A 15,299-nucleotide genomic window follows, 5' to 3' on the forward strand; every position below is an offset into this window, starting at 1 on the left:
AAATAAGACCCTTACAAGAAGCCTGACGCACCATCATGTGCAGGCCAGAAAAACTGGTTCCAGGCTCCCTCACTTGTAGGTTCTGTGGTTATGAGTTTGTTCAATGCTCAGTTTCTTATCTAGAAATTAGTGATGACATGTACTAGATGACAATTATATTAGGGTCACTGGCAATAACGTAAGGGAAAATTCCTGGTGAGTAGAGCATTACACAAAGATGAGCCTCAGTGACCCACATGGACAGAGGCAGCTCCTGTCCAAATGGCAATGTTGTGATGGGCAGACGTGTGACAATTGGCTGAGGATGTTCGTGTCACCAGCAACAGATAGCCTGCTTTGACTTGTGAATAATCTCAGATATGTACCTATACAGGCACATCTGGTTCTTGGGTTACAGCAGCACAGAAAGATATTCAGGAATATGTGAATGATAGAAACAAAGCACAGTGAAGAGACCCGGTTCTATACGTGATAGAAAGGGCAAGGAAACAATTGGAAGAGAGTCAAACTCCAGTAAAAATTATCTGATTTCTCTGCATCCAGGAGAGATTTTGACACCATGTCATAATTAAGCCACTGCTCGTTGGTCTCAGGTAAGGGAGTCCCCAGCACCTATCATGTCAAGTAGAACAGGACACTGGAGGTCGATGGAAGGTCAGATGGTGGACAAGATGTCCTACATTCAAATCTGAGACTCATCTAACACCTTATTTTGGCAAAACGCTTCACACCCCTCTGCTCAAAGATTACTTAGCCAATAGATTCATGAGGAAGTCAGGCGTTGATGGGTCTGGTCTCAGGGGTGGGCCCATAACATGGTGGGCTGCATGGTGCCAGTCTTTATGCCAGTAGTGAGTGCCGTCTGTGCCGAGACTTGCCGCTATGGGTTCTCCATAGACCACTTTCCCTGGAAATTTCAAAGGACGCATTCAGTACTTCAATTTGCTCTCAAGAGAACCATCTGACAAACATAAATATTCGTCTTCTCTGCGCTAGTGAGGGATGATAGGAATCCCAAACTAGAATTTACCTTTTGTGAACAAGATTTAAAAATTAAAACTACTGTTTGGGCACCTGGGTGGCTCAGTCGGGTAAGTGTCCAACTTCAGCTCAGGTCTTGATCTCGCAGTTTGTGTGTTTAAGCCCCGTACCGGGCTCTCTGCTATCAGCACAGAGCCTGTTTCAGATCTTCTGTCTCCCTGTCTCTCTGCCCCTTCCCCATTCATGCGCACTCTCTCACTCGCTCAAAAATAAACATTAAAAAAAAAAAAAAAGAATGATACCTGGTTTAAAAAAAAATTAAAGCTACTGCTTATTGAGCATCTACTATGTTCCAGTCAATGCCCATATGTGTTGTGGTAGATGATTATATTCTCTCCCTGATACTAGGCTTGACCACGTGGCTTACTTTGGCCAATTAAACATGAATGGAAGTAACATGGGCTGCTTCCAAGCAGAAGCTGTTAAAGCCACAGTGAGTTTTCTTTCTGACCTTAGACTATCAGAGACTGCTTCTTCAGTTGTCCCTCAGGATGAAGAGAATATGGAACAGAGGTAGAGCCGACCAATGACGGACATAAGTATGAATGAGAAATAAATCTCTGCAGTTATAAACCATTGATATTTTAGATGTATCTGTTAGTGCAGCATGGTCTAGCAAATGCTGGCTGATATGTGTGCCATTCTAATGAAAGGATCTCAAAACCCTACCGGGGAAGTGCTATCATTATCTCCATTAAAAGATGAAGAAAAAGCTTGTCTTTTAAATAGCTTCTGTTATTATAACAGAAGTGAAATGACTTCTGCACAGTTGCATTACATGTACTCCACATGCCATCAATGAAGTGGAGGAGTCAGGATCTGAATCTGGGCATTTTTTACTCCTAACTTCTGTGCTATACCCCTGATGACAATTACCACATGGTCATATGGAGTTTAACCACAGTATATCTCTACTGCAAATACACTGAGAATCTCTTCACACCCTTGAGAAAAAAACAAAAAACAAAAAAACCTCCTCCAAAAACTTATGTTAAATAGAAAGAACACTCAGATAATATAATTGTAGCCAGCAATGCATATTCTAAAAATCATGCAAATGAGGCCATCACAAGCAAACGGTGTTAGAAAAGCTAATAGTGCAGAGTAAATTTGAATTTAAAATCAGAATCCTATCTCTGATTAGCATTTGTTGGAATAATAGATACACCGACATCAAGCTGATCATCCCCAAGCAGCCACAGAGGTGAACGCAGAGTAAACAGATCCTGGCACACCTAACTAGCTCACTCTGGCTAGTCAGTCACCAGATTTCAGCTCAAATCCTCGATATAGAACTGAAATTAACTCATTTCTTCAGAGAGTACTGACAGCGGATGGCCACCAGCTGCTTTCATCGTGTACTACTAGAATGTAGCATCCTATTACCTCCCAAATCATCTCTTCCCGCTTTCCTCTTGCAAACCATGAAACAAGGCTTACTGAAGCCTAACAAACCTTGCTTCTTAAGTAACCAAGTACCAAACATGGTCAATAAAAGTTATGCCCCAAGATAGCCATGGCTAAGATCTTTCACTTTCATCACACACACACACACACACACACACACACACAGCACACACACAGGCTGAATCCCACCCCCATCCTCTTTCCTACTGCCCTACTCCCAGGAAAGAAGAAATGCCACTGGTATCTCATTCTGGTGTAGAACAAGAAGCGATCCTTTTTCATGTGAACTAAGAGGTAATGTACTATTTGCTGGAGGGATAGAAAGAGGGACCCAATATCTGACTTGCAGGCATGTAGTGACCTTCCTATCCCAAGAGAACATACAGATGCTCAGACACTGAAAAACTCAAGAGACTTGATCTGCAATCGGTTTACAAACTGTCAACTCAGGATTTTCCGTGGTGCTTCATCATGTGGGAACGATTCTTATCACATGCTCTATTCAATCATTTGGCCCATCAAGGTGAGATGGGAACACAGTTTCAAAGTTCTACAAATTTATTAGCTCTCAGGAAAAATTAAAAGCGTCAGCAACTAGCAGGAGTCTGCCAGGACTGTTTTGAAACCAGATGACATGTAATCTCCTTGGAAGGCTTTAACACCTTTAAAATGTGACAGGCCACTGTGTTGGTATACACAACAAACTCTTCATTAACTGGGCTATTTTCGACTGTCTCCCCATTCATTAAGCATCTGCAAATACATTAAAAAAATTAAATAAAAGGTAAAAATTCCTAACTGCTCTACCTCCTGTTTCACAATGGTTCTAAGACATTAACAACAACAACAACAACAACAACAACAACAAGACAGATAGTATGCAAGAAGTAAAAAAGGGAAGGAAAATGAAGGGACTGGGTAATTCATAATTGGAGAATCACACTAGATAATTCAGCATAATTGTGGGCTTTATTAGATTTAGGCCAAAAATAAAATAAGAAAAACAAAAAATATCTAACATCTTATAGCACTGCAAATACAGTTTGAAATTCACGTATCTCATTTGGCTCAGCAACCCTCAAGCTGGTGTGACAGATAAAGCATCTGATGCTCAATGAGACTAACTAATTTGCCCAAGTCACACAGGTAGTAAGTGATAAACCAGAATTAGAATCCTAGTATTTTGACTTATCGTACATACACATTGCGTTACCAGGAAAAGTGTTATTCTTCATTTCTTGGTAAAGAGCATGTGTTTTTAAATGTTTAAATCAACCACAAGCTCTTTGTGGTTGTGGCTGGGAAATTTTCCAATTTCATTTACTGGTGTCATTTACTACGCTTAGCAGGTTGGTAATGAAAAGTGCTATATCCGTCCTAGTCTGGTGCTCTCCTGATTACATTTGAGGCACATGGTTTCAACAACTCTCCGGAGATAGGGCATCTTCATCATTTAATCTCCTCCCACAGTCTCAGCAAGGTTCACATTGTATCATTCCCTGTCTACCCATACAGGTTCTCTCTTTCTTTCTCCATCGTTTGGCCCAAAACCAAAAAAGTCTCTGCACTTAGGATGCTATCTCCTATGTTAAGGACTTCTGCCCTCTAAGAGATTCTAAAGATTTCCAAATGATGAAACATGTCAAGGCATTTATCAGATGAAAGTGATAGAGCAGATGTTCACACCTTGCCTAGATTTGTGAACAGCACTTAGTCAAGTCCCAAGATCTGTTATAAAAGGTTGGAAAATGCAGAGAAGCCAGCACAGCTGGTCCGGAGTAGAAGCACTGGCTACCAACAGAAAGCCAAGCACATCTATAAAACTATTTTTTCTTAGCAAGAAGGATAGAGTAGAACCTTTCTGGGGTCCGTTTTGGTTCAAAATATTACATTTACACAGAAAGGAAAACACTGAGAAGGAAAACACATAGAAGCAACATAATAGAGTAGATCACACAGATTTGGGTTCAAATCCTGATTTTGCTACTTTTTAGACGGCGACCGTATGCAAGACGACTGATTGTTCTTAGTCTCAGTTTTTCTCCTCTATGAAGTGGGGTCACAATGTCTCTCCAGTGTGGCAATTTTGTGAGGATCAAATACATCAATATATATGAAAGTACTTAGCATCTTCTTGGGACTCTGGGTTCACTTCATGTTATGGGCTGAATTGTGCCCCTTGCCAAAATTCAAATGGTAAAGTCCTAACCTGCAGTATATCACAATGTGATTGTATTTGGAGGGTCCTTTATAAAGGTAATTAAATTAAAATGAGGTCATTAGGGTAAGCCCTAATCCAATATGAGAGGGGTCTTCTAAGAAGAGGAAATTTGGACACAGATACATACAGAGGGAAGACAGTGTGAAGGCACAGGGAGAAGATAGTCGTCTACAGACAAAGGACAGAGGTCCGCAGTACATCCTTTGCTGCCCTCAGAACCAATCCTGTCAACACTTTGATCTTCTAATCTCTGATACTGTAAGAAAATTCGTTTCTGTCGCTTAAACTGCCCAATCTGTGGTACTTTGTTACTGCAGCAAATACATTCCACAAATGTTAGTTTCCTTATGGTTACACAATTCTTTTTAAAAAGTGTTTTAAAATGGCCAATCTTCAACTGCTTTGCAGTTGGTCATAAGGTAGATCACCTTGCTCTAAATTTAAAGGTCAAGGGAGTGTTTAGATGTTCACATACAAAAAAAGAAAGCCTGAGATTCAGATCACCTTGATTGAGCTGCATATTAATCCTTCCTTAGGAACAGCATGGGTTACTAAGCATCAGTAAAACATGCTTGTGATAAGATAACAAGATTTGACTTACTCTTGTTCAGCTCTAACAAACATCGGTCAACTCAAGCACAGAGAGAGAGAAAGGCCCCTGGATGGACCTTCCTCCCCATCTTTTAAAACGCAAAAGCAATATGGCTGGGCAGGGGGAGAAGAGGTAAATAACCCAGAGTTTAAATAAAGTGGAAAATAAGACATTTAAAACCTCTCTGTAATAGAAGTTTATATTTTACAGCAATAAACTTGGAAAGTAAAGCTTTCTCCAATAAGGAAAACCAAATCACCCCAAACAAACAAAAAAACCCCAACCACAATGTAGCCCAGTTCACCATAAGTTACTTGAGAATCAAAATGAACTTCATCATTTTTGCAAATCCAATGCCTAGAGCCCTGTGACTAGTATATATCTGGTGTCCAATAATTTGGTTTTCTTTATGTAAAAAGTATAAAGAAAACATTTTATTAACAAATTCAGATGAGAGTCCTATTTGTACCCTATAGTCAGGAATATGGATACAAAATAGAGTTGAACTCTATTGAGACAAGTTAAACTGGAAACTAAAAAAAGGGATTAAAAATTTCAGTCATCGTTGGGAAATAAATTATAACAGATATACATAAGTAGAGCATCAAGTAAGTTCTGAGAGAAGTCACCACCATTACAAATAAAGCACCAGAAAAACAGTGAATCCATGTTCTATTGGAAAGGGAGGGGAAGGTAAACGATATATTTTTTTTGAAAGGCCATTAATAATTCCAGATGCCAATACATGGAAAAAAGGAACGTGTATAACCAAAGCTACTCAAACCAAAATAAAAAGTGTCACTGAAGCCAATGGCACATATTGACACATACACTATTTGGACAAAGACTGCAGTGAGTGAAAGCGGTCTGGGGCCGGGCAGATGGGAACTTCTATATGTGACACAAATCCAGCTGGTTGGTCCAACTTTATGTGTGGGGTATGAAGCAAGGGCAGCAGATTCTGCTTCTAAAAGAAAAAAGGATATCATTCTAGGTGCAGCCTTCTGGTTCCCTTACCTCATTTTTGCAAAAGTCGTTTCTCACATGAAGGATGACAACTAACCTAGTTCTGGTTACTCAATTTAGAGGAACTAAGACTAGAAATAAGCATGAAATTTAAATTCCTTGCAAACTGTCAAAAGCAACTCCAATTTCAATGGCTTGCCCATGACATTCTTATTCTTTTCCCTATAACCCGCTCTTTGCTTTTTATCGCAAGTGTTAAAAGAAAACATCAAGGTATGAACAAAGGGAAACCCCAGGCTTCAAGTTAGAGTTGGTGGACCGAATGTGCATTTCTATCTCTTTCTTCCCAGTTCACACCCAAACCCTGGCAAAGCTGTACAAGAGATGGCCCAAACCCACAACTGCTCTGAGAATGAAGGAGGGACCGGGGCTGGCCAGAAGTCTGGGTAGATTTTAGGAAGACAAAGCAGAGAGATGGCAATAGCTTATGAAGGAAAGTAGAGGGAGCCTCCACTATAGCCTGAACTCAAAGTAGAGGAAGTCATGGTGAGCATTTTTCCCAGGGTGGGAAGGGCACTTTCTCTTCTCCTTCTGGAATGGCCATAAAGTGAATGTTGTTTTTGGTTCTTTCATTGTGTTCCATAATGCCTGTTGGCTTTCTTCACTCTCTCATTCTTTTTTTCCTCTTTAGTCTTCTCACTGGGTAATGTCCCAGGTTCTATCATCCAGCCCTTGATTCTTCCTCTGCCTGGTCGAGTCTACTTCTGAAACTCCCTGTTGAACTCTTCAGTTCAATTATTCTATTTTATTAACTCTAAGATTTTTGGGTTTTGTTTGTTTTTTGACGGTTGCTATTGCCTTCATCAAATGTTTTGTTCATGCCCTGTTTTCCTAATTTCATTTAGTTGCCTGTCTGTTTCTTGTAGTTCACTAAACTTCCTTAATAGGATTATTCTGAATTCTTTGCCTGACATTTCATAGGTCTCCATTTTTGTTAAGGTCAATTGTTGGAGCTTTATTAGTTTCCTTTGATGGATGTATCATATTTACCCGATTTTTTGTGATCTTTGATTTCTTATATTGGTAGTCTGCACATTAGAGTAATTGGGGTCCTCTTCCAGACCTTACAGGGTTGCTTTGACAGAGACAATTCACCAGTCCGCTCAGTTTGGGTTTCTGAGTGTGTCTGCTGGTAATGAGTCTGGGCAGGTGGGGGCGAGCTATTAAGGTCTATTTTTGGCTGACGCAACTGTTTGGGTTCTGGGGACAGGGATGGGGTGTGCCACTGGCTGAGGACAGTTGGTTGGATAAGACTGCTGGCTTGGTTCTCTACCCAAGTGAGGCTATAGGATGGGCTCTGTGGTTGGCCTGAAATCTGTGGTCAGGCTTCCTAGATGGTCAGGATACTGTATTCAGAAGCCAGTGGAACTACGACTTAGCTTCCCTGCCCTGGCAGGGCAGCAGGCCTGGACTCGAGGCCATTACAGCTCATTGTCTGAGGGCCCAAATCAAGCCTGGGTGTGCGTTGAATTCTCTGTCAGGTGAGGCTACTGGTTTTACTCTGCAGGTGGGGGAAGCCACTGACTGTGCTCTCTGTTCAAGTGCCACCGTAAGGCTGTTGAATGGGCAGAGCACCTTCCTGTATGCTCTGGTTAAGCTTTCTGGTTAGACAGGCTAAAGACTGTATTCAGTGACAAGTGGGGCTATAAATGAGATTTCTTGGCCAGGCACAGGGGGCAAAGTAGCCCTAAAACTGGTAAAGCTTTTTGTTTGCTGCCTTAACTCCTGCCATACTGCACCCCACATTTCCTGGCCAAACAGTGCCATTCATCAGCTTTGCTTGGCAAACTATTGCTTCTGTCTGCTCTTCTCTTGGTCTGAGAGCTGCTGGGCCACACAGCTTCCAGGAGCTGCTGCCAGCCTGTTCCGTCAGGCAGGGTTGGAAGGCAGTCCCTCAGCAGGTGGAGTTGTGACTCAGCTCCTTGCCTGGGCATGAGCAAACCAGGCTCTAGGTCAGCAAACCTCCTTGCTTACAGATCTAAATCAGGCATATCTGCACCCCACAGAGGTCCCTGGTCAGAGTGTGCCCCCAACTTGGTTGTACAGATGAGTCAAGCTGCTGTTTGGGACTATTACTTGGGTACTGCAGGCATGAATTCTCTGTCAAGATCCGAGTGCTGGCTGCTGCAGCCCTTCCCTTCTTTACCACAGTCAGATTCCCAACAGTGAAGCCCTGCAGAGTCCCCTGAAACCCTTTTTTCCCCCTGGAGGAACCAGAGGCCCACGGAGACCTCTACTTGCACTGGCCTGGGAGTGGCACAATGCAGTCAACATGTAGCCACTTTTCTTACTCTTGTTTTTTTTTTTTTTTTTTTTAATGTTTATTTTTGAGACAGAGAGAGACAGAGCATGAACGGGGGAGGGTCAGAGAGAGGGAGACACAGAATCCGAAGCAGGCTCCAGGCTCTGAGCTGTCAGCACAGAGCCCGACGCGGGGCTCGAACTCACAGACCGTCAGATCATGACCTGAGCCCAAGTCGGCCGCTTAACCGACTGAGCCACCCAGGTGCCCTTTCTTTTCTTACTCTTGTAACGCAGTCTGTCTTGGTCTGTGAGGTGCAGGGGGTGCTTCAGCCTCAGCCCTGTGTTCTGGGATTCTCTCAGTGGCGTCTTATCTTTGAATAGATGTTAGCTGTTCTCGTGAGGGGGAGCGAAGTCAGGAATGTTGCCATCTTGGTGCCGTCACTCCAACTACGTGTTTCTCTTTTAATAATGATAAAAAATGACACACTGATGATGATGCTTTAAATTAAAACTTCAATGGAAGGCCACACACCAAAGCCAATTAAATACGAACCTGATATCTGCATTTCCAAACGCTGTAAATCAATTTCTTCTTGAACAGAGTGGAGAAAATGGGAAAAAATTGGGGCTTTGGGGTCAGATGGACATGGGCCTGAATTCCAGGTTTAACACCTACTAGTAAGTGATATTGGGCTTAATTTACCAAACTTTTCCAAGCCTCGATTTTATCAGTCACAAAACTGATAAAACTTAGCTCAAGCATTGTTATGATAATTTAAAAAGATAACATATATCAAAATGCATTAATGACAAAACATATAGCAAAACAGGAAATGATTTAAGACATCAAAATATGTGCCAGGGACATATTAAGCACTCAACAAGTAATGTTGGTTGTTATATCATCATTGACCATCATGTTGCTCTCTTCTGGGTAGATAATTGGCAATTTAATAATAATACCCAACTTAATAGCATTGTACTGTTAGGCTACTACAATAAAGAATTAATAATTGGATCTCGTTCGTGCTTCCTGGAGCAGTGATTCTCAAACTTTAATATGCATATGAATCACCTGGGGTTGCAGTTATAAGTGTACATTCTGATTCAGTGGGTCTGGGATGGGCTCCAAGGCTCTGAATTTCTAAAGAGCTCTCAGGGGATGCTGATGCTGCATTCTAGGGACCACACTCTGATGGTAAGGCCCTGGTGATAGAATGGGCTGGCAAAGGTATTTACAGATAGGAAGTGTTCATAGCATAAATCTATAGGCTGAATTGTTTCTTATTTAAACATGATAACAATGAATAGATGTGTATTGTTCTTTTGTGTTCAGAAATTATGTTAGATAATAAATGAATAAAAGGTCAGTGTGGTCCAAAAGTGCTTGTCACTCTATACTCCCCAGGAACCTGCCCTTGGGTTGACTGATACAGTCACCATGTGAACAGTTTAGCATCATTTATGTCCAACCCACCCCCTTCTCCCTCTGGGTTCCTGCTTGATCACATGTGAGAGGTCGCATGCCAGGGGGGGAACCCTCTTATGCCAATTTATTCTGGACTTTTGCTGCTTCTGACAGTGGTGCAATAGAGGATTTTCGCAAGTGTTACTACAGTAAGTCTGACCCGGCTAAAACATCTGGGCTGACATTTTAGATATCTCATTTACAACCCCTTTGGAAAGGGATTTACCAGTATCGAAAAAGTACGTCTGAGCATTTACCCTTTGAACCAGGAGTCTTACTTTTAGGACTCTACCCTGAGGATTCTCTTCTGTGGCACAGACTAATGGCGCCCCACAGATGTCCGTGTCCTCATCCCTAAAACCTGTGAATATGTTATCCTACATGGCAAAAAGGACTTTGCAGATGTGATTAAATTAAGAACTTTGAAATAAGGACTTTATCCCGGATTAAACGGGTGGGTTCAACGTAATCCAAGGGTCCTTGAAATAGAAGAGAGGGGCAGACGAGGAGAGCAGAATGATGCAATGTTCTCCACCCACCACGGCAGCTTTGGAGGTGGAGCAAGGGAAGTATGAACCAAGGAATGCGGGTGGTCTCTGGAAGCTAGAAAAGGCAAGGAAAGGGATTCTCCCCCTGGAGAGTCCGGGAGCCTCCAGGAGCTCCAGGAGAGAGTAAGCCTCCGGGAAAGAGTAAGCATGGCTGACAGCTTGGTTGTGGCACAGTGAGACATGTGTTAGACTTCCGACCTCCAGAACTGTAAGAGAACACGTTCGTGTTGTCTTAAACTATGAAGCTTGTGACAATCTTTTATGGCAGCAACAGAAAACTAATATACCGTCCACATATAAAATAGCACATGCATAAGTCCACCACTGTGGTTTTATACGAAAGAGCTAAAGACTGACAACAGCTCACGTATCCATCAGTAGGGGAGTAGTTGAGCAGATACAGCGACATACTCTGCACCTGTAGGAAAGAATGATGAAACTCTCCATACCTAATGTGAGCTGACCTTTAGGACCTATTTTCAAGTAGGGAAAAAAAGCAAAATACAGAACACGAGGTATACTATTTTACCTCTCAAGTAGGAAAGAAAAGAGAAATAAGAATATGCATATATTCTTTTTTAATAAAGAGAAACACGTTAGAGGTAGGTCGGGAAAAAAATAATAAAAATAATTACTAATGGGGATATAGGATGAAGGTGCTAGGGAAGGAAGCAGGACTTCTCTGAGAATACTTTTTTTAAATTCATAATTTTGACATTTGGACCATGTAAATGTTTTACATATTCAAAAAATAAAATTCAATTTAAAATTTACAATAAAATGAAAATGCCCACAGTTAAGTTTAATAGTTTTCTGCCTGTGATTTATTCCAAAACGTTTTCTAGACTTTTACTCTGTGCCTAATGGAATTCTATCCCAGTACAAAATGTATCCCTTAGATCAAGAAACTGTTTCCTGACAGAACCGTCAAAATTGCAGCTTGATAGTGGATTAAGATCGACAATTTCCACTGACTTTGCTATTTTTTAAATCATACTCTGACATTATGGACCTGACTGACAGGCTTTAGGACAGGGTACATGATTTACAAAGCAAATAATTACAGAACAACCAATTCCATAGAGTTGGCAACAGAGCCACCTGGTGGCAGAAACTAGCACTGTACCTTTAAAACTGCAGTGCTTTCTTTTTGAACCGCTGTGCTCTTTTGTACTGAAATTCTATTGGGGAAGGGGAGCAGGGAGAGGTAACCAGAAACGGATGGTAGCCCCTATTAAGAGCGCCTGTGTGAAACTGAGTTTACTCTTCACACAAGATATCAATGGATTACATTGCACAAAAATCCTGACTGAACCTTCATGTGATAAGAAGCAATTTTGGCAAAACTAATTTTAGAGTTAAAGACATGTCAAACCTATTCTCACAATCCATATTTTAAAAATTCGGTCGGTTTCAGTTTTGAGAAAAACAACAACAACAAAGAGCCAGGAGGATTTATAAGACTATTTCTGATTTCCTGGTTTTTAAAAGTGAGACGGCAAAACCACTAGCACGTCTTAGGAAGGTCTATTATTTTATATGGAAGGGGGAAGGACTTGGTTTTAAAACCTTAGAACAGGGGCGCCTGGGTGGCTCAGTTGGTTAAGTGTCTGACTCTTGATTTGGGCTCAGATCATGATCTCATGGTTTGTGAGCTTGAGCCCTGCATCGGGCTCTGTTTTGTTAGTATGGAATGTGCTTGGGATTCTTTCTCTCTCTCTCTCTCTCTGCCCCTCTCCTGCTCACACTCTCTCTCTCAAAATAAACTTTAAAAAATTAAAAAATAAAATTAAGTTGTAAAATAATTGTCATACAAACACTATTTGGATAATTGCTTTAATAGCTCAACACCCAAGGTGCTATCAGACAAATCAACTCAACTCTAAAGATACTTGCTGAGCAACTACTCTGTACCCGGCACCGTCCTGATTCAGGTCCTAGGAGGGATAGTGGTGATGCCCCAGAGACAGGTAAGCTTCTTTAAAGTTAACTGGAGAGTCTGCATTCAGCCATCAGATTAAAAAGTGGGCTGCAGGTTAAAGAGTGGGGACCTATGGCTGAAGGAAAGGTCTTGAGGCTCCAGGGATGGTAGAGAAATGACCCAAGGCAGAGAAGCAGTCATGAAGATGAACAAAAAGGAGGGCAAAAATGGACATGCGTTAGATGGAAGAAAACAGAAAGGATGCTAATAAAAAGGGAGGAAGAAAAGCTGCGGAAATTCACCTGCAACCTTCTCATAAGCAAAGCAGGAGCTGCAGTCGATCTACGTCCCTCTCCAGCTACTACTGAGTTACAAGTGGGGTTCTCGCCCGGGAATTACCGTCTCTCCTCGCATCGGCTATCACCTTTGCTGCAGATTTGCTCATCACGTGCACGATGTAGAGAGGGCAGTTCACGGCGCTGGCTATGGTGATGGCTCTCAGTGTGGCCTCTGCCTCCACTGCTTCTGGGCGGCACAGCTCATGGCCCTCAGGGCCTGTTATCCCCAATGCCAGCATCTTCTTTGCTCCCTAGAGAGACAGCAGAGACAGACACATGTTTAAGGAAGGTTTACTAATGACAGCTACCATTATCTTGTTGCAAATTAAGTACACGGCCAGGCTTTCAGACCTGTTAGGAATAGAGGGGTGTGTGTGTGTGTGTGTGTGTGGTGTGTACATTTGGGAAATATAATTTTAACACTCTGAGAGTATATGTTAGTTTTTCATACACACATTTCATAATTACATTATTTTGACGGAAAAGCTAAAAAAGAAATGAGGCTAATTCTAGTCCCAGTCTTATGACTGGTTTAGTATAAAATAACATAAAACCAAACATTCTAACCCCCAATATTATTCAAGTGTCTTATGTCACATTATTGCAATTAGTTGTGCTTTTTGCTGAATCATAGTCCTCACTGCCCTCTGTTCCACTCACCAAATGATACTGGACCGTCATTTGCCCTGTCCAAAATATTACTTCTTCCTTACAAAAAAGGCAGGAAATCAACACTGTGACTGTTGGTAAATGGTAAAATGACTGGCCCGGTGTCACACTGAGGAAGCAGAAGAGCACCATTTAAACTCTGGTCTACTTGAGTTTACAGCTCATGCCCGTTTCTCATGATCCCTGACTGCCTTACGGCCACCCAGCCTCACTCTCACCGACTTAAATGGGAACTGAGCCTAGGAAGGAAAAAAAAAATCAGCTAATATAAAGGGTAAGAGACAGCTCTTAAAATCCTGCAGATGGTGTCCCTTCGGGCATTAAGAATGGAACTCACAGAAGAAATAAATAACATCTAGATTCTTCCAGAGCACATTTTAATACCCGGTTTCTGAAAAGAGTGGGGCTTTAAACAGCCCTTAACACACTGCTTAAGTCGTAGATCCCGCTGATGTCCACACTTTGGCATTCTGAACCAGCAGGAGGAGCTACTTCAAAAGAAGAAGAAGAAGAAAAAAAGAACGTGCTAGGACACACAAAGACAATTGTTTGTTTGAGAAACATGTTTGGGGTCTGATAACTGATCTGAAAAAGGGAAATCTTCATTCCCTTCATATACCACCTGAGGAAAAGTCAGAGCATGAAGTAAACTGAGTCAAGGGTTTCCAAGCCACAGAACATTAGTTTCTGGATCTCCATTCTTCCAATGCACAGAATGAGTTCACCTACTTGAGTCCCATTGTCTTCAGCTTCAGTCGTGGCCGTTTTCATTTGTGGCGAAGCTCTGGGATGCTTACCTCTGCAATCAGGTCTCCGTTTTCCGCGTGGACTTGAGCAATTGCTCCGATCTCCTTGCACTGAGAGAAGGCGGCATACAGCTCCTCGTCCCTCACCATGTACAGGTCTTTATAGGCCATAAACATCTTGAAAGAGTTCACACCTTTGTCTTGGGTAAGGATTTTCATTTCTTCTTTAACCTAAAGGGGAGCAATAGCCAAACACACACACACACACATACACACACACACACACACACACACCCACCGTCACACTTTATTATTATTTTTAAAATGTTTTATTTATTCTTGAGAGAAAGAGACAAGGCATGAGTGAGGGAGGGGCACAGCGAGAGAGGGACACAGAATCCAAAGCAGACTCCAGCCTCTGAGCTATCAGCACAGAGCCCGATGTGGGGCTCGAATTCACAAACCGTGAGATGATGACCTGAGCGGAAGTCGGACACTCAACCGACTGAGCCACCCAGGTGCCCCATACAATGTCACACTTTAAATAATAATATTTATTATTATTATGTTATGTTATTTTTAATTTTATTTAAATTATTTAAATTAAATTTATTTTTATTATCTTATTATTTATAAATTATTGTTTTGTTATTATTTATTAACAATAATAATAAATTTCAAATTTATTTCAACGTTCTCTTCCATGTTCAAAATGCTGCATTCAGAAGAGAATTAAGTAAAGTAGGGACAACAGTCTAATTCCAGAAAAAAAATGCAGTTAAGGCCTTGAACTCACCCCACAGGTGAGACCTCACTTCATCTGATGAATATTACTGGTATGATACTTTTAAATCAGGACAGAGTTCATAGTTTTCCCAAAGTACTGCACGTCTTTACTCGTATATAAAATTCTCAGCATCTATCTCCTGATGGGAGGAAATTATTTTAGAAAATGAAAACAAAGCCACTTGGCAGTAACAGAAGCAATCGTGTCTCCAGGAGGAATCGAAGCTCACGTAAGGTAAAGCTTTGGGCTCAGATCTGAAACCCACAGGATGGGCTCTCAGAAGGAGCAGGT

At 41.6% G+C, this 15,299-nt stretch overlaps 1 protein-coding gene across 2 annotated transcripts in view; it reads right to left on the minus strand.

Annotated features, from left to right (window-relative positions):
- The window catches only part of DPYS (dihydropyrimidinase), an 81,190-nt gene that overhangs the window by 46,514 nt on the left and 19,377 nt on the right, over window positions 1-15,299 (minus strand). For both annotated transcript variants that reach the window (XM_043601581.1, XM_043601580.1), the window contains exons 3-5: window positions 14,273-14,452; window positions 12,868-13,057; window positions 751-907 (exon numbers count right to left, since the gene is read on the minus strand). In XM_043601581.1, the coding sequence (XP_043457516.1) occupies window positions 751-907; window positions 12,868-13,057; window positions 14,273-14,452 (527 nt within the window). The remainder of the gene's footprint in view (window positions 1-750; window positions 908-12,867; window positions 13,058-14,272; window positions 14,453-15,299) is intronic.

Source organism: Prionailurus bengalensis, chromosome F2 (genome assembly GCF_016509475.1).
Source record: "Prionailurus bengalensis isolate Pbe53 chromosome F2, Fcat_Pben_1.1_paternal_pri, whole genome shotgun sequence".
NCBI lineage: Eukaryota > Metazoa > Chordata > Mammalia > Carnivora > Felidae > Prionailurus > Prionailurus bengalensis.